Genomic DNA, 23304 nt, shown 5'->3' with positions numbered 1-23304 from the left:
GACTACTTATCATGCAGCTGTTTGAAACTTGTGGGAATTATCAACAGCTTAGTGCAATTTGACTCATTGGATATCAGAATTGCAGTTGCTTATCAGACCTTTAACAACTGTGCCACAAGCAGAAATTTCACAATGCCTGCTTGAAAAAAATGGAAAGTTCTCAGCTATTTAATTTAATCTCGTCATGCAACTGCTAAAGATAAAACAGAATAAAGAGAACATTAGAAATACAGTTGTTTTTTCACTTTTTTGGGGGGGTTGTTTTGTTTTGATTGCATCTTTATTGGAGTTTTGTGACCACGTTTGTTTAAATCTCAAACCATTCTTGCTTCGAACTGCAGGTGTCTGATTTGTTCATCTAAATACGTCTCATGTTGGCATTTCTGTTAGATTTGGCTCTTTTTTTCCCAGCACTTCTCGTGTATCTGCCTGCCATAACTGCACCAGATCTGCAGGAGTTTTGCCAGCCTGTGTTGGGGAAACACAGATAAGGAGGTTTGACAAACTCCAAAATGACATTAAAACATCCCATTACTTGAAAACATGGATATACATTTGCTGATTTATTAAATACTAGTAGACAGCATCTGAAAAAGAAACCACATTTATTTTGCTGTTATTTTTGTTACTATTGATTTATTTGCAGATGTTACCTACTGCAGTGTTTCCCAACCTTGGCAATTTGGAGACATCTGGACTTCAACTCCCAGAATTCCCCAGCCAGCATTTGCTGGCTGGGGAATTCTGGGAGTTGAAGTCCAAATGTCTTCAAATTGCCAAGGTTGGGAACACTGACCTACTGTACAGGCCACAGTGAGTAAAAACTTACCATATTTTTGGCCAACATATTTCCTCCATGCAAAATCAACATCTTAATTATCTTGTAGCGATTGAGGCGTACAGCATCGTGTAGGGCACTGTCTCCCTCCTGTAGTAGAGAGATGACAATAATACGCTACCTAAATTCACATATAATGCTAATACTTTTAACTAGTTTGTTGAATAACTCTAATGACTTGTTCATAGATAATGCTAGTCAACCGCCATGAAATTCATAAAGTACATTGTCAAAAGTAAACAAACTGCACACTAGCAGTGTTATATGGGAATTAGATCTATATGTAAGATTGGTAGTCAAAATAAGTTTGCTTACACTACCAAACAGGAAAAATAACAAATAAAATTAGCTAGATTTTAAAAATTAGCTTGGATCCACTGAATATAGCTTTCTGAGTCAGCCCTAACAAGAAATAGGCAAATACTGTCAGATAAGATTGCAGGTTTGCCATTATTATAGGTGAAAAATATTTGCACTAGGTATCAGAAAGTAGAAATATAGAAAAAATATTTCATTTTTCAGCCCAAAAAGCATTTTCAGTGCTTTTTAGGCTGAAAATATCTAAGGTGATATGAAACTATTAAAATATCTAAGAGGATATGAAACCGTTACAATTGAGAATTGCTTAACTGCCTTGAAAAGAAAAAGAAGCATATCAAGATTGAGAATTTGAAATTGAACTTCAAAAGGAAGATTTTTTAATCCTAAAACCTTAGCACAACTTTCTCCAGCTTAGTTTTCTGTCCATTTTTCTGTTGACTTGTGAGTTTGAGTGCAAATATTTCCATTAATTTCATATTTACATTTATATTTCCCTTGTACAAAAAACCTGGGTAGTATGGTACTTACAAAATCCTCTGCACATATATAATCGTGATCATTTACTTTAAAAAGTGGATTAAGATGCAAGTTATATGTTAAGTAGACAAGCAGTCAGAAAAAGGTATTTCTTACACGGTCGCGTGAATTGACATCCACGCCATTGTTTATCAGATGCTCCACAACATCTGCGGCACCAGTGCGAGTGGCCACATGTAAAGGAGTACTGAGAAGCTGAGTTCAAACAGACAATGAAGAAATGTAAAAAAGAAAAAGCAGAAAAGGATAAATATGATTTCTTGTTAGTTAGTTAGTTATTATTTGTTTTATTTATTTATTAGATTTCTATGCCGCCCTTCTCAAGGCGACTCAGGGCAGTGTACAACATTAAATATAACAATATATAAGAAATCTAATAACTATAAAAATATGAAAGTTTACTAAAACATTTTAAAAGACCCCATGTACACTCACACACATTCATCCAATCCAATCATATCTCGTATCGACTGGCTATTTTTCTCTTGAAAGGAATGTAGGTAGTTAATTTAAGTGAGTCTGTTTGGTGTCATAGTGAAAGTTGAGACTAAAAACAAGGTGACTCGGATCTTTCCCCCCTGCCCCAGCCATGGAAATCAGGTGGGCCAGTCATTCTCTCAACCCAACCTACTACAATGAGGGTAAGAGAAGGCAAGCCTTATGTTTAAGATGCTGCCTTAGAAACAGTGGTGGGCTTCTAGCCGGAACGCTAAATTGGTCTCAACGCCGCGGCTTGTGAGTGCTTGCAGGGCCAGCGCGATTTTGCTTCTGCACCTGTGTAGGTAGCAAAACCGTGCACAGAGCCGCAGGTGCGCCCGTGTTTCTGCATGCGTGGAAGCAAAAAACCTCGCTGAAATGTGGGCTCACCTGCGGCGCTGTGCGCGATTCTGCTACCTACACAGGTGCAGAAGCAAAATTGCGCTGGCCCCGCAAGTACTCACAATAATAATAATAATAATAATAATAATAATAATAATAATAATAATAATAATAATAACTGGTGGGATCATACGCCCGAAAAAGTGGTCAAAATGAGCAAGCAAAACTACTGTGGGACTTCCGACTTCAGACTGACCGAATTCTGAAGCATAACACACCAGACATCCTGATTGTGGAGAAAAAGAAAGTATGGATCATCGACATCGCAATCCCAGGAGACAGCAGAATTGAGGAGAAGCAGCTAGAGAAATTAGTGAAATACGAAGATCTAAAAATCGAGCTGCAACGACTCTGGCATAAGCCAGTGAAAGTGGTCCCAGTGGTACTTGGCACACTGGGCGCAGTATCAAAGGATCTCAGCGGACATTTGAAAACCATCAGAATTGACAAAATCTCCATCTGTCAATTGCAAAAGACCGCTTTACTGGGATCGGCAAACATAATTCGCCGCTACATCACACAGTCCTAGGTGCTTGGGAAGCACACGACTGGTGATGAAATACGAAATCCAGCATAGTGATCTCGTTTGCTGTGTTGTACTGACATAATAATAATAATAATAATAATAATAATAATAATTATTATTATTATTATTATTATTATTATTATTAATAATAATAATAATAATAATTATTATTATTATCATCATCATCATCATCATTTATTAGATTTGTATGCCGCCCCTCGCCATGGCAGCAAGCTCAATTTAGCATTCTGGCTAGAAGCCCACCGCTGCTTAGAAACCAGGAGATTGTGAGTTCTGGGCCTCTCTTAGACATGAAAAACAGCTGAATGACTTTGGGTCAGTTGTTCTCTTAGCCTAACTCACTCCCAAATTTTTTTGGGGTGGGGGGCAGGAATAAGGAAGGAGGAATATTAGCTATGTTCACCACATTGAGTTATCTCTATTTTTAAAAAAAGGCAGTATAGAAAGATGATACTAATAAAGTGTTCTGGGACATTAGAATTCAAAAAGAGACATAACATCCCAGGCTTACAATTGTCAAAAAGACATAAAAGTCTGTATAGTAGATCTGGCAGAACTTGCAGACAGCAAAATTAGAAGAGAAAAATCACAAATTACAAGAACCTGCAAATAAAAGTAGAATAACTTCGCAAAAGAAAGCAAAAATAGTATCGATAGTAATAAGCACCTTGGGTGGAATCCCAAAACATCTGGACACTACTTAGACATCATTGCATTAACAAACTCCCCATCAGTCGAAAGGCAACTAACTTTACTTGGAATAGCTTATGTTCTCCAACGGTTCTTTTGATGCCATCAGATAATATCTGTCTATCCCAGGTTCTTGGGAAGGACTCAATAGGCAGATAAAAATGCCAATCCAGTGTTAACATCTGGCTGGCTGTAGAACCAATAATAATACTAGAGGTTTAGATGTAAGTGCATCTTAAATAAAATACTAAAAATATTTTATTAGTATTTTAGTATAATAGTTGATTCAGAAAACCTTATTTTTTCAGTTATTCTAGAAAGCCCAGTTATATTCCTGAATCCTGAAGGTTTGTACAGTATCTTCATTTGTGACTATTGTACTTGGAAACTGGGCATTTTAGACATACATTTAATTTCATTAATTGCACTCATGCATTTGATAGGTTTCTTCTTCAGTCACATGAAATATAGTTGGGTTTTGGAGACAATCTACTGGACCACCTAAGATCTGAGATAAGTATAAGTTGTGTACCCTGGCTCAACATTAGCATCTTCCTATTTCCTTAAACCTTTTTTCAAATTTCCTGTGTGACACTGATCTCTTTCCTTGAATCAACTCTCAACTCACCTTGTCCTTCAGCTTTAGATTAGCCCCCTTTTCCTGCAAGAGCTTCACAACAGGCAGGTGTCCACCACGACAGGCCCAGTGCATAGCTGTGCAATCCAACTGTCAATAAAAACATGACTTGTCAGGAGATAACTGTTCCAGTCTTCTTGCAAGGCTATCTCCAGTATTCTTTGGGATTCCCTTTTTGATTCCAAATAATTATAACTCTCAGCCCAAAACAGACCAATAAATAAATGAATGAATGAATGAATGAATAAATAAATAAATAATCCAAGAAGATCTATTGTTCTACTAGATTTGGAGTATTGTCTTCCTTTTAGTCATACTGTAAATGCCAAAATAAACCATAATTATCTTTAAAATGTTTATTTTTACTTTCAGCCATCCATCCTTCCGAGGTGGGTAAAATGAGGACCTGGATTGTGGGGGCAATAGCCTAGCTCTGTTAAAAAAGTGCTATTGCTGACATGTTGTAAGCCGCCCTGAGTCTAAGGAGAAGGGCGGCATAAAAATTAAATAAATAAATTGAATAAATAAATATATCTGAGCACAATGTTGTACCCAGAATATTCCATCTACTGTATATTTCCACTGTGTTTTAGAGGGATTTGGTGGCAATAATGCATAAATAGACCATGCAGGGAAGGATGGTAATCTCAGCAGGCACGGAGAAATATCTTACGCGATCTCTGAAATCAATAGTGGCACCTTGGTCCAAAAGCTTCTCTACAATTTCTGTGTACCCTTCCAGGGAGGCCCGGTGTAAAGCCGTCCTGTGGAACTAAGTGAGGGACAGAATTAGTCTTCTGTAAATGGTAGGCTAAAAAGAGAAAAGGCCACGTCCAAAGGTGATTTTCTAACATTCATGAACCCTTTCCTTTTTAAAAATCCTTGCCAACATTAAATTTCCCATAGTTGCTCATAACAAATCAATGTGTGTGACTCCTACGTGTGCTGTTTTAAACCAAATTTCACCCTTCCCTCCCCCACATATTTTTTGAGGAATATATTGAAAAGACCAGATGTGCTACTGGAATGACATTTTTATTAATAAATGAGAATGTTTGTGTTGTGGTTCCGTCTGAGGCCCCTCAGGGAACGGCTGACCTTCTGTCGGTTTCCAGCTCAGAGGGAGAGGCTGAGGAACAGGAGGTGCAGACAGACGAGGAGGAGGAATCCCAGGCTGAAGAAGAGGGAGGACAGCCAGAGTCCCACCAGGGGGAGCTCTCCCCAGCAAGCAGCCTGGATTCCTTAGAGGAAAATGCACAAGCCATAATTGATCTGCGACAAAGAAGAGCTACTCAGAGACGGAATCAATTGGCTAAGTACTTTCAGCATTAAAGTGGCAACAGCTGGGTTTGGGTGTGGTGCTCTTGGGAAAGGCTAAAAGGCAGACCCACCCTTCCTGGCTTGTGGAGTTTTATCTTTGAGAGTCGTGGGACCTGGCTGTGAACTTTGGCGTCTTGGAATCCTGGTTTGTGCCTTTGACTATTGAAACCTTGGGGGGGGGGGTGTGCCAGCAAGAAGCTTGCTGTATTGTCTGGACATCAGGACCCTGCTGTAACGTATTATAGCCTGTCTGTTGGGAAGAACAGGTTTTCCTCTGTGCTTATTTTTTCCAGCTATAAAATACTTTTGGCTTTTACCAGAGTGTCTGGCTGTTTTTTCCAGTTGGTGTTGAGGTCTGGGGGAACCCAGACAGAACAGTTTGTAGGTCAAGGTTGAAATGAACCAACATTTTAAAAGACCCCATGTACACTCACACACATTCATCCAATCCAATCATATCTCGTATCAGCTAGCTATTTTTTTCTCTTGAAAGGAATGTAGGTAGTTAATTTAAGTGAGTCTGTTTGGTGTCATAGTGAAAGTTGAGACTAAAAACAAGGTGACTCGGATCTTCCCCCACTGCCCCAGCTATGGAAATCAGGTCTTCTGTAAATGGTAGGCTAAAAAGAGAAAAGGCCACGTCCAAAGGTGATTTTCTAACATTCATGGGCCCTTTCCTTTTTAAAAATCCTTGCCAACATTAAATTTCCCATAGTTGCTTATAACAAATCAATGCATAGGCTGTTTTAAACCAAATTTCACCCCCCCCACACACAGATATTTTTGTAGGAATATTTTGAAAAGACCAGATGTGCTGTTGGAATGACATTTTTATTAATAAATAAGAATGTTTGTAGCTCAAGGTTGAAATGAGGAGTCCTTGCGACTCTTTGAGCTTGCTTGTTTTCTCGAGGACATTTCATTATCCAAACTAGGTAACATCATCAATGGTCTATTTTTATTTCCCACTTCAATTTTCAAAACATTTTTATTCTTGAGGTGGACATGAGCAAGTTGAGATAGTCCTCAACTTGTAACAGTTCATTTAGTGAGCATTTGAAGTTACAACAGCTGAAAAAAGTGACATGACCATTTTTTGCCCTTATGACCATTTGCAGGTTCCCCATGACCGGATAATCAAAATTTAGACCCCTGGCAATTGATTCATGCTTATGACAGTTGCAGTGCTCCAGAGTCATCTGACCACCTTTTGCAACTTTTTGACAAGAAAAATCAATGGGGAAATTAGATTCACTATGTGACTATCTTAACAAAATGGGGCAACATTCACTTAACTCATTCTTGTTGAGGAGCAGAAGAAATTTTGGGTTCAATTGTGGTCGTATGTCAAAGATTATCTGCTCTTGAAATCAAAGATATTAAATCCAGAAGCTACTAACCTGCTCCTCTCTTTTATAGATATTTTTGGATATGTTTTTTTTTTCAAAAGAAAGAAAATAACAAATTTGGGGCAACTTATTTCTATGTTAACATTACTTTTATTAGCAAACAACAGCCTTTTTTTTCCTATTGGAGTTTGTATCAATTTAAAAATAGATTGTATCCAAAAAACAATCCCCACGATGAGAAGTGTATACAGTATATTGAATTCTACTTGCAGTTACAGAAGCAGCAAAGGACACCCTATGCCAGTGATGGTGAACCTATGGCACGGGTGCCAGAGGGGGCACATGGAGCCATATCTGCTGGCACGCAAGCTGTTGCCCTAGCTCAGCTCCAACGTGCATGTGTGTGGCGGCCAGCTGATTTTTGGCTTGCACAAAGACTCTGGGAGGGCCTTTTTGGCTTCCAGAGAGCCTCTGGGTGAATAGGGGAGGGCGATTTTACCCTTCCCAGGCTCCAGGGAAGCATTTAGAGCCTGGGGAGGGTGAAACATGAGCCTATTGGGCCCACCAGAAGTTGGAAACAGGCCATTTCCGGCCTCCGGGGGGCAGGGAAAGCTGTTTTCAGGCATTGAATTATAGGTGCGGGCATTCGTGCATGTGTGATAGCATGTGCCCATGCTCTTTCGGCACCTGAGGAAAAAAAGGTTCGCCATCAATGCCATATGGCAGTGATGGCGAACTGTTTTGGTTCGCATGCCAAAAGGTGAGTGTGGGTATGTTAGCATGCATGCACACGCACATACACTGCCCCCCGTGCATGTACACAGGCCTTTCTGAAGCCTGGTAGGTGAAAAAAAATGCCCAAACGGGCAAACCGGAAGCACTTCCAATTTGCCGATTGTGCTGTTTTTTTGCACTCTGGGGTGTTAGGAAGCTTCCCTGAACCCTCCAAAGTGCAAATAACAGCACAACGGCAAACTGGAAGTTTAGAAAGTGCACTTCCGGTTAGCCCATTGTGCTGGTTATTTTCACTCTGGGCAGTAATGGGCAGCCAAAATTTTTACTGCCACACAGCTTCATTTCCACCGGTGGAACTGCATTCTACCCTGTCCTGCCTGCTGCCCATCCCTGACTCCGGGGCTTCAGGAATTTTCCCTGAACCCTCTGGAGTGCAAAAAAACCCAGCACAATGGCAAACTGGAAGTGTGTTTTTCCAAACTTCCGGTTTGTCGATTTCTTTTTTGCCTCTGGGGCTTCAGGGAAGCCGCCCTGAAGCATCCAGAGGGCAAAATGTCCTTTCCCAAGGCCAAAAATCAGCTGGCCAGCACATGCATGCGCGCTGGAGCTGAAACATGGCAAAGTCTTGCAAGCCCTCTGATATTATTTATTAGATTTCTATGCCGCCCCTCTCCGGAGACTCGGAGCGACTCACAACAACAGAACACAGTACAAATCCAATAGTTAAAAACAATTTAAAACCCTTAATATAAAACAGTCATACATCCCAGACAAACCATGCATAAAATGGAACGGCCCGGGGGAATCAATTTCCCCATGCCTGACGGCAGAGGTGGGTTTTAAGGAGTTTGCGAAAGGCAAGGAGGGTGGGGGCAGTCCTGATCTCCGGGGGGAGTTGATTCCAGAGGGTCAGGGCCGCCACAGAGAAGGCTCTTCCCCTGGGTCCCGCCAGACGACATTGTTTAGTCGACGGGACCCAGAGAAGGCCAACTCTGTGGGACCTAATCAGTTCCTGGGATTCGTGTGGCAGAAGGCGGTCCCGGAGATATTCTGGTCCGATGCCATGAAGGGCATGGTATGATTATGCGTGCCATAGGTTTGCCATGATGGCCCTATGCCAAGTGTTGAGCTTAACATTATTCTGCTCAATCAACAAATATTTGAATATATATCTTTATGGAAAGTGAAAAATAGTCCTGAGGAAAATACACTTCTGTGGTCTTACTTCATCGCAGGTATTTGGGGAGCCTCCATCAACCAGGAACTTCTCCACTACTTGTATCCTGCCCTGCACAGCAGCTTTCAAATAGTCCTCTACTGCCACAGGCCCTGTCTGTAAGAATTTATTTAAAAGAAGGATGACATATTTTAATTATGAAAAGTTATATGAAAGTATTTTACAGGAAAAAGTAAACATGAACCCCACAAGACATTGTGCACTGGATTAAAAAAGAAAACACCCCCTCATTCTCCTAGATTCTAGCCCGATGCTTTAACCATTACCCCAAACTGGCTCTTGGAAGATATTAATAGACTTTTATTTTAAAATCCTCAATAATAGTTGGCTCTGGAATTCTGGGAGCTGAAATTTATATCTACAGTATGTATTGCCTCGAACCCTAGCAAATAAGAGCCGAGATGGCACAGCAGTTGGAGTGCAGTACTGCAGGCCACTAAAGCTTGACTATAGATCTGCAGGTCAGTGGTTCAAATCTCATCACCGGCTCAAGGTTGACTCAGCCTTCCATCCTTGGGTAAAATGGAGACCCGTATTGTGGGGGCAATATGCTGGCTTTGTTAAAAAGTGCTATTGCTAACATGTTGTAAGTCGCCCCGAGTTTAAGGAGAAGGGTAGCATTTAAAAAAATTGAATAAATAAAAATAAATTTGATAATTCTCTCTCTCTAAAGCAGTGTTTCCCAAACTTGGCAACTTGAAGATATCTGGACTTCAACTCCCAGAATTCCCCAGCCAGCATTCACTGGCTGGGGAATTTTGGGAGTTGAAGTCCAAATATCTTCAAGTTGCCAAGGTTGGGAAACACTGCTCTAAAGAGCCAGTCTGTAGAAGATTGTTCTCTGCCATTTTGCTCTGCATCTGAAGATCTACTCAGAATAAATATTGATCTTTCTCTCTTTTCCTCCAATATTTTCTTTTTTTCTCTCATACAATTTCCTCTGGTTCAGGCTCTGGTTTCTCCTCCTTCTTTTTTTCCTTTTTGTGTAGTTTGAAGAGGTATTCGGTGCCACCAACTTCAAGGATCTCCTTTCTTAAGTCCACAGAACTCTTCCGCACCCTTTCTTGTCCCTATGGGAAGAGAAACATGTACCAAAACTTTTACGATTTTTAAAAATTGTCTTGGTCCTGTTAGTTGTCTGATTTTCTAAATAATATCACAGAACAGTCAGTGGCTTGTTACATCTGCCTTTCCTTCCCGGTTAGGCAGGGAAGGTATGTTGCGGATCCTGTCAACCAGAGGTAGATTCCTACTAGTTCTAACGGGTTCTTTAGAACTGTTAGTAAACAAGGTGATGGCGTCACAGAGCTGGTTCTGGCGGTGCCGCTCTGTGGGTGCCACCATTTTGTTTTAGGCTTCTGCATATGCGCAGAAGCTTGGTTTTTGCCATCGTGCATGCGCCTACAGGGTACAGCCATGTGGCACGCATTGCACACCCACCCACGCGCAGTGAAGGGCTACCAAAATTTTTACTACCACACTGTGGGCGTGGCTCTGCCACACAAATTCCAGCAGCCGATTAGACACCACAGAGTTAGCCATTTCCAGCTCCCGTCGACCAGACAATGTCATCTGGCGGGGCCTGGGGAAGAGCCTTCTCTGTGGCGGCCCCGGCCCTCTAGAATCAGCTCCCTCCAGAGATCCATACTGCCCCCACCCTCCTCGCCTTTTGCACGAGCCTTAAGACCCATTTATGTTGCAAAAGCATGGGGCAGCTAGATCTTGCCCCCTTTTCTCTGACCATTAAATGTTATGTGTGGATGTGATTGAGTAAATTGACTGCTTTTTAATGTAAGGGGATTTTAAATTATAGTTTTAACTAATTAGATTTGTATACATATTGTTTTTTGTATTGTATTTTGTGAGCCACCCCAGGTCTTCGGAGAGGGGCGGCATACAAGTCTAATAAATAATAATAATAATAATAATTATTATTATTAATTAGACTTGCACTGAAAGATAATAATAATAATAATAATAATAATAATAATAATAATAATAATAATTGGGTGCTCCATACCAGAGCACCCAATTTGCACTGAAAGATATTGAAAGAAAATGCAGGGCATTCTGCATTATTATTATTATTATTATTATTATTATTATTATTATTATTATTATTATTTATTAAACTTGCATTGAAAGATATTGAAAGGAAATGCAGGGTATTCTGCATTATTATTATTATTATTATCATCATCATCGTCGTGATAATGATAATGATGATGATGATGATGATGATGATGATAATAATAATAATAATAATAATAATAATAATAATAATAATACAGAATGCCCTGCATTTTCTTTCAATATCTTTCAGTGCAAATTGGGTGCTCTGGTGTGGAGCTCCATTTTCGCTACCCCACTACGTTTCCCCTCATTCGGGCAGTAGCCCACCCCTGCCCACGCGGCATGGGAGGAAGTGAACCAGCCGTGAGGTAAGTTAGAAGCCACCCCTGCTGTCAATCAAAGAATTCCAACAGGTATGGTCCAGGAAGAGAATCTCCTTGCCAGTATCCCCATCCTGTGAAATATTCTGCCCCAAATGTGAGGTGGGCCACCATTCTCCGGGCTTTCAGGAAAATAATAAAAACATGGTTCTGTCCCCTTGCTTGGGACGCACCAAAAAGCATGAAGACATGAGGCTGATTAGTGCTCGGGACCCCTCCTCTTGCCTTTTAATTAGTTTTAACAATTCTTACCTCTTTTAAACATTATATACTTGTTGTGTCTGGTAGACAGTTAGGGTTAGTTACCCGCCCCTTATTTCCTGGGCGGGAAAACGCACACATTTGATTGGTTGGGCCAGCCTGGCAGCAGAGATATAAATAGCTGCCAGGCACGCCCATTTGTTGTTGTTGTTGTTGTTGTTGTTGTTGTTGTTATTATTATTATTATTATTTATTAGATTTGTATGCCGCCCCTCTCCGCAGACTTGTTGTTGCTTACTTGTTCTGGTAGCCCTTACTTGCTATATTACAATAAACCTTTTAATGGTTCTTGGCCTACTCTGCCTCATTACTCAGAAACAGACATTACAACTGGTGATGAACCATTACTATGCTTTTAATATTTTATTATTTTATTTTATGAAACTGCCCAGAATCTCTTAATGAGAGAGATGGGTGGTTCTTGAATACAGTATAATGAATAAAAATTAATACATTATAGCAATCTTTAATTCTTTATTCCTCTAATCTGCAAATTGATATTTTTATAACAAATCTATAGAAACTAACAATAAGTTTTTAGTTCCAAAGGATTTAACAAGTTATACTAGTAACTTTAAGAGTTTCAGAAGCTGACAATGCTGCTGATCCAACCTTGTTAACTAGTGTTGTAATAACTATAAATATTGTGATTAAGTTACACTGATACAGGATATTTGTCTCTTTAACACATACTGTAGTATGTTAAGTTGATCTAAAGTCAATGATCACTATTTCCATTCAATTTTTCCATATCATCATCCTTTTCCTAAGTTTTAAAGTTGAGTTTCCCAATATAACATAAGAAAAAAGATCAAATCATTTTTGATTAAACATTCCATTCCGTTTTAACTGACTTAATTGTTTTCAGGTTTATTAGGGTTTTAGTATATTTAGCATATAAGTTGTCCAGATGAAAAATTAACACCATCTATTGGCTTTCAGCCCTTAATCTAAGCAAGCATATAACTCCAGATTCAGAAAACCAATTCCTCTCTTACTAATTGGTAATTGTATTTTCTGTAAATATATTCTTGGAATTTAACAACCCCACAGTAATTTTATAAAGAAAACAATATTTTCTGAAAATATTTTTCAGAAATATGAATTCTTAGAATATAAATTAATTTGGGAATAATATTCATTTTAATCATTGTAAGGATTAATGACTCTCATCTACCGTATTAATATTTGAAGGAACCTCTATTGCATACTATATGTTACGAATCAAGTTATATCCTTTGGTGTAGACATACCTGGATATTTAATGGATTCAGCGCAAATATAGAATTGATACTCCTTAAATAAATGAAGTATCATGCTTTTTTACTAAAGATTCTATTTGTGCATCCATTCTGAGATAGCAATGCATAGTTGAGAAATAAACAAAATAATTTCATTTGCAAACAAAACCAATTTGTGTTCAACTGAGTTATGTTACCACTCCTGGAGTGGTGAAAAACTAGTGCCAAGTAGTGGTGAAAACTAGTGAACGTTTTACCCAAGGAAATATGTTCTGGATGTAGTAAAATAGGTAAAATAGAATCTAAGAGTCCCACTCACCTTAAGACTTGCAATGTCCTTGTTAACAGGTCCATGTTTTTTCTCCTCCTGAGGTGAGACATCCAACCGGGCCACTCCTGGTGGCATTGAAGAGGAGTGTTTTTTCTGGGTTAAAAAATGGAGAATATCCAAGCTTGAGGCATCTTCTCTCTGCCCCCTTCCTTCTAACCCAGTGTTTCCCAACCTTGGCAACTTGAAAATATTTGGATTTCAACTCCCAGAATTCCCCAGCCAGCAAATGCTGGCTGGGGAATTCTGGAAGTTGAAGTCCAGATATCTTCAAGTTGCCAAGGTTGGGAAACACTGTTCTAACCTATGGTACATTCTACTTTCGAGAGTTTTATTAGATTCATCCAAATTCCTTTTCTTCTAAAGAATTTGATTACAATTTACAAATACAAAGCTAAAAAGTAATATCGGTTAAGAAAAATATAAAAAGTAAAGAAATGATAATCTCTTGCCAGGAAATCTGAGTGTAATCTTGAAACCTATTTTTTACCACCAAGATATCCAGATCCAATACAAGAATGAGACTTTCTCTTTTAATAATTAGAGTTCAGAATTATTTTGTTTTCTTGGGTTACCTTGGTATACTAAACTCTGATTAAGCAGCAACATACTTCATTCCCTTTTTTATCGTAAAATTAAAACTCGAGGTCAAAACATGGCTCCCCCTGTAAATCTGCTTCCTGAACCAATTAACAGAACTCTTGGATAAAACAGCTGTGGCTAGCAAAAATATTTTGCTTGACTTATGCCATCGTCTTCCATCCATAGTTTAGTATTCCAGTAAGTTTCCAAGTCCCATCTTCATTTACTGCCTGAATCCCAAGTAGCCACCCTTATTTGGCTTTAAATACTCACTTGCTGCTTTTCATCTTCCAGTTTCAGTTTCTTTTCAATTAGATCCGTTGCCCATTTTATCTTGTTGTCCGTGTCCATCTTTGTTTGTCCCGGGAATGTGAATATTTTCACTTCCTCCTCAGATCCCAATTCAACCTCCCAATCTTTTATACTGTGTATTCTCTGACATCTCCTCTTGCAGTCCCTGATATTAAGACGTATGTCCTGCCCCCCGGGTGCCTTTGTCATGAGCTCAGTCTGTCAAACTGTCTTCCTTTTTGCAAATCAGATATCTAGTGACCCTTTAATAGTCACATATCTCTGGCCAATCAGGAAGTGAACACAGAATTCCCTGAACTACAGAGAGATATGAGATTTTGGCAGAATTCCTTTAGTTCCATATAGTAGGTCATTGGGCTTCCCTGGTTAGATTGTGGGTGAAGTTTATAGCTCCATGTCTGGATAGAATTCTCCGTAACTATTTATGAATTATCATGATGCTTGGTAGAATAATCTTGGTAGAAACATAGATGTTTCTATGATGCTTGGTAGAATAATCTAATATGTAATCATAGAAGTGATCCTAACTTGGTGTCCTCCAGATGTGTTGGCCCTGAGCACACGAGTTGACAACAGTAGATTTATAATCCAACACATCTGAAGAGTACCAAATTAGGAAGCTCTCTGTTTATTTTAAAATGCTACCTGCTATTGGAAAGTGCTACATACCAGCCCTCGGGATTTGCCAACTAACTTAGTCACAAATCCTAGAATAGTGAGCAGGAATACTATGAATAATAATGGGTGAACCAGGGGCAGATAAGATGACATTAGGAAGAATTGAGATGAGAACTATTTATAGTGGACACAGTGTCTGTGCTCCTTCCCCCCCTTTAAACTATGACAGCAATGTTGCTCAACTAATGGGATGTTCCTGCATGCACAAAACGTAAATCCTTTCCCTAATAATCATTCAGAATTTATTTGAGCAACGTTCTTTCCAACAATAGTAGTTTGCTTACATAGGGATGCAGGACAGAATGAGCTACTGGGAAGAGGCTGATTGACCAAACATATCTTGGTCCAGTTTACAAGGCTTGGATTTGCTTAGCATCCTTTTTCCTACTATCCCCGTTTCCTGAGACAAAAGAATGGTTCTAACCAAAATCAGCCTACTGTATTTTTCAGAGTTTAAGACGCATCTTCACCCGCCCCAAAAGAGGGTGGAAATGTCGGTGCATCTTATACACCAAATACAGCCATTTTTGCTGTCCCAAAGCCCCCCCCCCCCCCCAAATGGGGCTGTTTTTGCATTCTAATCCCATATAACATGACTGGAGGAGGAATTCTGGGAGTTGAAGTCCACTAGCCTTAAAGCTATCAGGCTTGAAGACCCCTAAATTAGGGTTGGGGTGCAAGAGTCTTCAAACTTGGCAAGTTTAAGACTTGTGGACTTCAACTCCCATTCCTGAGCTAGCATGACTGGAGAAGGAATTCTGCGAGTTGAAATCCACAAGTCTTAAAGCTGTCAAGTTTGAAGCTTGTAAAAAGTGTACATGGTTTTAAAAAGTATACATATTTGTAAAAAGTATTCTGCCACTGGTATTTTATTAAATAATATATTAGAATACTTTCCCCCTTGTTTTTCACCTCTAAAATCTAGGTGTGTCTTATACTCTGAAAAATATGGTATACTGTAGTTCCTAATTCCTGTTGCATTCCATGTATTTTTTTAAAAAGAAGTTTAAAATGTTTAAAATGTAACTTTTAAAATCAATATGAACCAGAGGCAAAACAACTCTGCTACTAATTATATTGATGATAGTTCATGGCCACAAGTTTTGCAAAAGTGCAAAATGTCCGTACAAGTTTTGACACATATTAACAACTGATGTGAGCTTCTAGGATCCAGCAGGTATAATTTATATAAAATTACTATACAGTACTAAGAATGTTGGGTAGCATCATATAAGTTGGTACATGTTTGATTGTCCAGTCACCTAATGAGCCACCCTGAGTCCTCAGAGAGCGGTGGCATACAAATCCAATTAAATAAATAAATAAAATAAATAATTTGACCTATGAAAAACGAACAAGTTGATTTGTAATTCACTCTTTGTTATTCCCCCCCTTTATTTGTACTTAGCAGATGTGCAATGTAAATACAGTACGCGTACTGTACAAAATGAGTTACAGTGATACCTCGTCTTACAAACGCCTCGTCATACAAACTTTTCAAGATACAAACCCGGGTTTTAAGAATTTTTTGCCTCTTCTTACAAAGTATTTTCACCTTACAAACCCACCACCGCCGCTGGGATGCCCCGCCTTTGGACTTTCGTTGCCAGCGAAGCACCCGTTTTTGCGCTGCTGGGATTCCCCTGAGGCTCCCCTCCATGGGAAACCCCACCTCCGGACTTCTGTGTTTTTGTGATGCTGGAGGGGAATCCCAGCAGGGGAATCCCAGCAGTGCAAAAACGGGTGTTTCACTGGCAATGGAAGTCCGGAGGTGGGATTTCCCAGCGAGGGAAGCCTCAGTGAAATCGCAGCATCACAAAAACACAGAGGTCCGGAGGTGGGGTTTTGAGGACTTCAGTTTTTTTGTGATGCTGCGATTTCACTGATGCTCCCTTTGCTGGGAAACCCCACCTCCAGACTTCCGTTGCCAGCAAAGCACTCGTTTTTGTGATGCTGGGATTCCCCTGCTGGGATTCTCCTACAGCATCATAAAAACACAGAAGTCCAGAGGTGGGGTTTCCCATGGAGGGGAGCCTCGGGGGAATTCCGGCAGCGCAAAAACAGGCGCTTCGGCTGGCAAAAGGGGTGAATTTTGGGCTTGCATGCATTAATCGCTTTTCCATTGATTCCTATGGGAAACATTGTTTCATCTTACAAACTTTTCACCTTAAGAACCTCATCCCGGAACCAATTAAGTTCGTAATACAAGGTATCACTATATTAACATACATGATTAAGTCTGACGTGAAAATAAAGTAATTAAATATTCACTGAAATAGGCACATGGCTAGTTGGAAAAAGATTTTATTGATAAATTAAATTGGGACCCATATATACAATCCAGTCTCTACATACCACACCTTATCTGGATGAGGGGTTGTCCATAGAACTAGGATGAGCTGAGTTGTAGTACAATCATCCTTGATGCCAACCTCAGTATAAGCAACAGTCTAGATATGGAAGAACTAGCCCTGGCCATTAATTTATTTATTTTGGGCCTAAGGCAGTAGATCTCTCGTGTGAGAGGCCCTTTGGTCTCATGCTTTCTCTAAAAGCTTTTCAGTACTCAAATGGGAGCTACACTGAGGCCCTGAAAAGGACTAGACCCACAATCCATCATTTCAGGCCGACAATCCCAATGTGGGTAATTCCAACTGGACCAGAATTGAAGGGAAAGGAAAGGAAGGAGGCATTGTTTCGGTGCCAGCCGAGCCTAGAAATGGGTGAGGTAACTAATTCTTTGGACTTTGGGGAAGGTGAAAATCTAGCCCAGATAGTCAGGAGAAGTGTGGGGAGAAACAGAAACCACTTTGAAGATTGCACATCCGCACAGCTGACTGTGCCCTGCAGTGAGACAGCATGTGTAACTCTTCAAAGACTTTGGACTTGATTCTACCAGTCTGCTTTTAAGTGCACTATCTGTTTCTCTAGATCAGTGTTTCCCAATCTTGGCAACTTGAAGCTATTTGGACTTTAACTCCCAGAATTCCCCAGCCAGCATTCGCTGGCTGGGGAATTCTGGGAGTTGAAGTCCAAATAGCTTCAAGTTGCCAAGGTTGGGAAACACTGCTCTAGATGTATAGAACAGTCTCCTGCTCACACAGGCTCCTGCTCAGTCTCTGGGTCAAACTGGGAGTCACGCCAACTTCCTCTAGCTCAGTTCCTTGGTGCAGAGGGCTGATTGACAATCACTTGAATCACAAAGTCTTTCTGGATTTTAGTCTCTTGCAGGCGGGTCCTATCTGTCAGTAACTTGCCAGAAAAAAACCAACGTTGCCATGCAGTCTCCAGTCCTTCCTGGGCATAGAGTTGCTTCTTAAGTTGTCCAATTGTATCCGTCATGCTGGCATTCAGGCGTAGATCCTTGCCAGATGATAGGCGCACTTTCAAGGGGAATTCACGGCGGGTATTGGGTGCTGGCTCTGGAGGTTCTGCACCCTCCTCTTCGCTCCACTCCATAATCAAGTTAATAGGTGGTGCCAGGCAGTATACAGGAAGTTGGTATCGGTTGCCCAATTCATCGTAACACTCAGTAAGTGAGCCTGTAGAGGAATGAGTACACCATTAGGGGGCGTGAGAAGCTTAAGGAAAAAGAAATCACAACATTATTTTGAGATTACTGTATCTTAATTCTAAAATAAAGCTTTCAAGTGTAAACTTTCAATTTTCTTCTTTATTAACTTGGCTTCTTTTCGGATACTGTGATGGTGTTCAAACCTAACCATGGATTTCAGTACCAGTCTTCCAGTTCTATGGCATGTTCAAGTTTTATCACAAAGTCCTAAAATCTCCTAAATCTTGAAACTAGATGTGCAGCCCACATCTAGTCTATTTATTTTATTTTATTTGTTTGTTTTGTCATGTACATATTGGTGGTATAATAATATTCATATACATGATACTAGTAAAAAAGAAACATTAGGACACAAGAATGAAGGCAGATGCACTTATGGACGTCACTTAAGTCTACTTTCACTTGAAGTTGCAATCCTATGGTTTGTTTGTTTGTTTGTTTGTTTGGACTTCTATGCTGCCCTTCTCCGCAGACTCAGGGCTGCTTACAACAATTGTTAACAATAACAATATATGAGTTGATCTCCAGTTTGAAAGATCACCTCTTGTTTTAGAAGCAAGTACAAAAAGACCAGCCTCATGGATCACTGATTACCACTTCTCCATTACATAGAAACATAGAAGACTGACGGCAGAAAAAGACCTCATGATCCATCTAGTCTGCCCTTATACTATTTCCTGTATTTTTTATCTTAGGATGGACCTATGTTTATCCCAGGCATGTTTAAATTCAGTTACTGTGCATTTACCAACCACGTCTGCTGGAAGTTTGTTCCAAGGATCTACTGCTCTTTCAGTAAAATAATATTTTTTCACGTTGCTTCTGATCTTTCCCCCAACTAACCTCAGATTGTGTCCCCTTGTTCTTGTGTTCACTTTCCTATTAAAAACACTTCCCTCCTGAATCTTATTTAACCCTTTAACACATTTAAATGTTTCGATCATGTCCCCCCTTTTCCTTCTGTCCTCCAGACTATACAGATTGAGTTCATTAAGCCTTTCTTGATACGTTCTATGCTTAAGACCTTCCACCATTCTTGTAGCCCGTCTTTGGACCTGTTCAATTTTGTCAATATCTTTTTGTAGGTGAGGTCTCCAGAACTGAACACAGTATTCCAAATGTGGCCTCACCACCAGCGCTCTATATTACGAATGAAAGATCTGCCTCATCAACCAAGATATACACATTCTTGGGAATTCTATGTGTGAACGGAAACAGGGGAGGAAATGAAAAGCCACTCCAACATTCTGCAGAAGTCAGTCTAGCAATGACTGTCCAATGAAGATAGACTAAAACTTAACAGTTGCCTCTTCTGTTGAAGCGGATGTGACAAATAAAAAATGCCCTTATGTAACTCAGTTCCCATGAATTTGCATCAGAAGTAATTGCGATGCAGAACATTTTGCACCAGCTGAAGCTTCCAGATACTTTTCATGGGTTGCCCCAGGTGGAGCGCATTGCAACAATCCAAATGGGAGAAAGCCAAGGCATGAGACCCTCTCTATCCAGGAAAGGACGTAACTGGTATACAACACAAAGTTGAGCAAATGCTCTCCTAGTCATGGCTGCCACCTGCTTTTGGAACAGGAGCTGTGAGTCCTGGAGAATCTCCAGTCTATGTACTAGGTTCGCCTGGGGTAGTAGTAATGATCCTGGATACAGAGAGGCCCACTCGCCACCACTACTGCTTACCAGGTTCAGTTGGAATCTATCGTTCCCCAACCAGGCCCAACCAGCCCCCAGGCACCACAAAAGAAAATCCATTGCATCACTCGCTTTACCCAGGACAGGGATATTTTACTGGCTATCATCAGCACACTGGCGATACTTCATCCTGTGATGGTGGATGATTTCACCCAGTGGTGGAATTTAAGCTGCTTCCGAAACCGAAATTGCGTTCTCAGGAAAGATCCCGTTTCGTCGAGGCTCGCCAGCAAAAGGGGCCTCCGGGAAGGACTTGCGGCTACAAGAGTCAAATTACCTCTCCCCCCACCGGTTTCTCAAAGGCTCCAGTAAGGCAGCAGAACAAGAAATCGCTTTAAAATAGTGATCGGCTGGTCAGCTGGCACAGCGGAGAAGGACGAACCTTCCCTCCTCACACAATATATGCCTTCCCGGGGCAGCGGCTGAAGGGGAGGAGGACAACGGGGAGAGGAAAGTAAGGAATAGGAGAACACAGTCGGTGAGTTGACCACACATCTTGTCCCACTGAGGACTGAGGAAAAAAGCAGATTGATTGACAGAACTGGAGCTTTTATAGTATGGGCTCAGTCCTGATTGGTTGACGGACGGAGGTCAACCCACCGACTGTGGAATCTCCTATAGGCCGGAGAATCTATCGTTCCCCAACCAGGCCCACCCAGCCCCCAGGCACCACAAAAGAAAATCCATTGCATCACTCGCTTTACCCAGGACAGGGATATTTTACTGGCTATCATCAGCACACTGGCGATACTTCGTCTTGCGATGGCGGATGATTTCACCCAGTGGTTTCAAGCAGATGTGGAGACAGCTCTGAACTCTATGGCACCCTGCAAATCGGGCTGTGAGCTGGACCTCCCACTCCCTGTATACAACTTATAGCAAAGAGAAAGCCTATCCTGCTTACCCTTATAACCGCAGTTAAGAGCATGGATTTGCTCCATAGACATGTTATGGTTGTAAATGCAAGCTTTTTTATTTTATTTTAGTAGAATGAGAGTGGGTTGATCTGAGGAGGAACATCCTCCAAGTTGTAACAAGTTAGCACACCATTTCTATTCTGCACTGAGGGACTTACCATGAGGCAAGGTAACTCCAGCACCGTCAATAATGGCTTGTGCTAACCCGTGATCATTTGCCTCCACAGCATACGCAGCAGCCTTGAGTGCATCCCAAATCTCCTTGCGTCCCTCAAAGGCAGGGGCTGTATCCCAAAATTCATCCCGCTTGCTTCTTAGTTGCCCATCTGTCATTGGGTAATCACTCTTCCATTTGGGGCGATCCTTTTTTAGAGGTTCATTACGACCTGCAAAGAGAAGAGACATTTTAAAGCAGGAAACTTCAAAATCTCTTAACTACATCTTCTTACGACTACGGCTTCATCTTTTTACATCAAATGCTGACAAGTTGCACCACTCCTTGAACTGGTGACAGCTTTTCCTGGTTAATTTTTCATTACTTTATCAGAGATAAGATTAATTAAACCCCGGACTGAGAATTTTCATATACAGTGGTACCTCTACTTACGAACTTAACTTGTTCCATGACCAGATTCTTAAGTAGAAAACTTTGTAAGAAGAAGCAATTTTTCCCATAGGAATCAATGTAAAAGCAAATAATGCATGCAAACCCGTTAGGAAAGAAATAAAAGTTTGGAATTTGGGGAGGAGGAGGAGGAGGACAGTCGCTGCCGAAGGAAGAAGGTGATGTAAGGGGAATCAAAAAAATCCAAAACTTTAAGGCTTAAAAAGAAAAAGAGGGACTCTGAGGTGGCGAGGAGGAGGATGCGCCTCCCATAAACCCGGCGCGAGGCTGCCTCCCATACACTGCGCCAGAGAAAGAAATGCAGGGGGAATGGCAGGAAACTGGCCGGGCCTTCGTGCAGCTCTCAAATTTCCTGGGAAATTTTTCTGGACTCGGGTTCTTAAGTAGAAAATGGTTCTTAAGAAGAGGCAAAAAAATCTCGAACACCTGGTTCTTATCTAGAAAAGTTCTTAAGTAGAGGCGTTCGTAGGTAGAGGTACCACTGCATATGTAATCGCAAACTCCTTTTGGAAACAAAGAAAGTCTTAATATTTTTAAGACTTCCCATGTTTTCATCTGAACATATCAATTTTTCTCAACTCCCATTTCTACAAATCCTACAAACTTCATCTTACATTTTGAAAATTCTGTTTCTGCTTTTTCCTTTCTTAGCTGCGTCAACCAAAAGCTGCTGAACGGTTTAATAGAGGAACAACTAATAGAAAACAGAATGCTACACATTCTGAGAAAGATGAGATCATCACTGAACTGAGAAGCATTATGAGTGACAATATTTGCCTTTGTTGCTTAAAGCAATGAATGCAGCATACATCAATTTTGTAGGGATTATAGCATCTGACGTTACTAAAAACATTGTCAAGGAAAAATTAAATCAGCCTTCTCCTATCCGGTACTTCCCACATCTGCTGGATTTTCTCTCTCCCATAATTCTCATCCAATATTATGGGGTTTACAGTAGTTAAAATCCAACACATGTGAAAGACATCAAGTTGGAGAAAGCAGGACTAAATTTTCTGTAAGATTCTGTTAAAAATGAGAGCTGTAATAAGAACAAAGCCGGTGACATTTAAATAGGACAGGGTAGCCTCCCATCTAGATCATCCAAACAGATTGTGGGGAGGCAATCTAGATATTATAATCCAACCCATCTAAAAGACACTAATTTAAGTAAGACTACATAAAATGTTTAGCTCAGGAAAGACTGGATAATGCATACCTGGATATGAGCCAAATAGTTAAGACAAATGTAGACACACTTCAGAGTTATAGTATTTTTTTAAAAGAAAACAAAACAAAACACCAGAACACTGTAATCTACTAATTAAAGATGGACAAAGAAAACAGAAGCTCATAGCCACTCCGAGTCTTTGGAGAGGGGTGGCATACAAATCTAATAAATAATAATAAATAATAATAATAATAATAAGTAGAATCCGTGACATATACTGATGTTTGCGTGTGGGTGAGGGGAGAGAGACAGAATGAGAATATTTTCAGGAATTAGAATTATTTTAATATTTTTTTGTAATATTAAAATAA

The 23304-nt window shown here is 40.3% G+C and overlaps 2 protein-coding genes across 2 annotated transcripts in view; both read right to left on the bottom strand.

The window, feature by feature from the left end:
- Positions 1-326: 326 nt before the first annotated feature.
- ANKRD2 (ankyrin repeat domain 2) lies at positions 327-13478 on the bottom strand. Its single transcript, XM_070754024.1, has 8 exons — positions 13365-13478; positions 10023-10160; positions 9079-9186; positions 5123-5221; positions 4441-4539; positions 1793-1891; positions 830-928; positions 327-468 (listed from the first exon to the last, which is right to left on the bottom strand). Exons 1-8 carry the CDS (start codon positions 13449-13451, stop codon positions 370-372), a joined length of 828 nt encoding a protein of 275 aa, XP_070610125.1. The 5' UTR covers positions 13452-13478; the 3' UTR covers positions 327-369.
- A 3755-nt stretch (positions 13479-17233) lies between these two features.
- The window catches only part of UBTD1 (ubiquitin domain containing 1), a 37217-nt gene continuing 31146 nt past the window's right edge, over positions 17234-23304 (bottom strand). Inside the window, exons 2-3 of the mRNA XM_070754023.1 lie at positions 21299-21526; positions 17234-18487 (exon numbers count right to left, since the gene is read on the bottom strand). Of these exons, the coding sequence (XP_070610124.1) occupies positions 18102-18487; positions 21299-21526 (614 nt within the window). The 3' untranslated portion in view covers positions 17234-18101. The remainder of the gene's footprint in view (positions 18488-21298; positions 21527-23304) is intronic.

The sequence above is a fragment of the Erythrolamprus reginae genome, chromosome 5, assembly GCF_031021105.1.
Source record: "Erythrolamprus reginae isolate rEryReg1 chromosome 5, rEryReg1.hap1, whole genome shotgun sequence".
NCBI lineage: Eukaryota > Metazoa > Chordata > Lepidosauria > Squamata > Dipsadidae > Erythrolamprus > Erythrolamprus reginae.
Note: the sequence above shows the minus strand (reverse complement) of the source record. Positions and strands in the feature narration are given on the sequence as shown.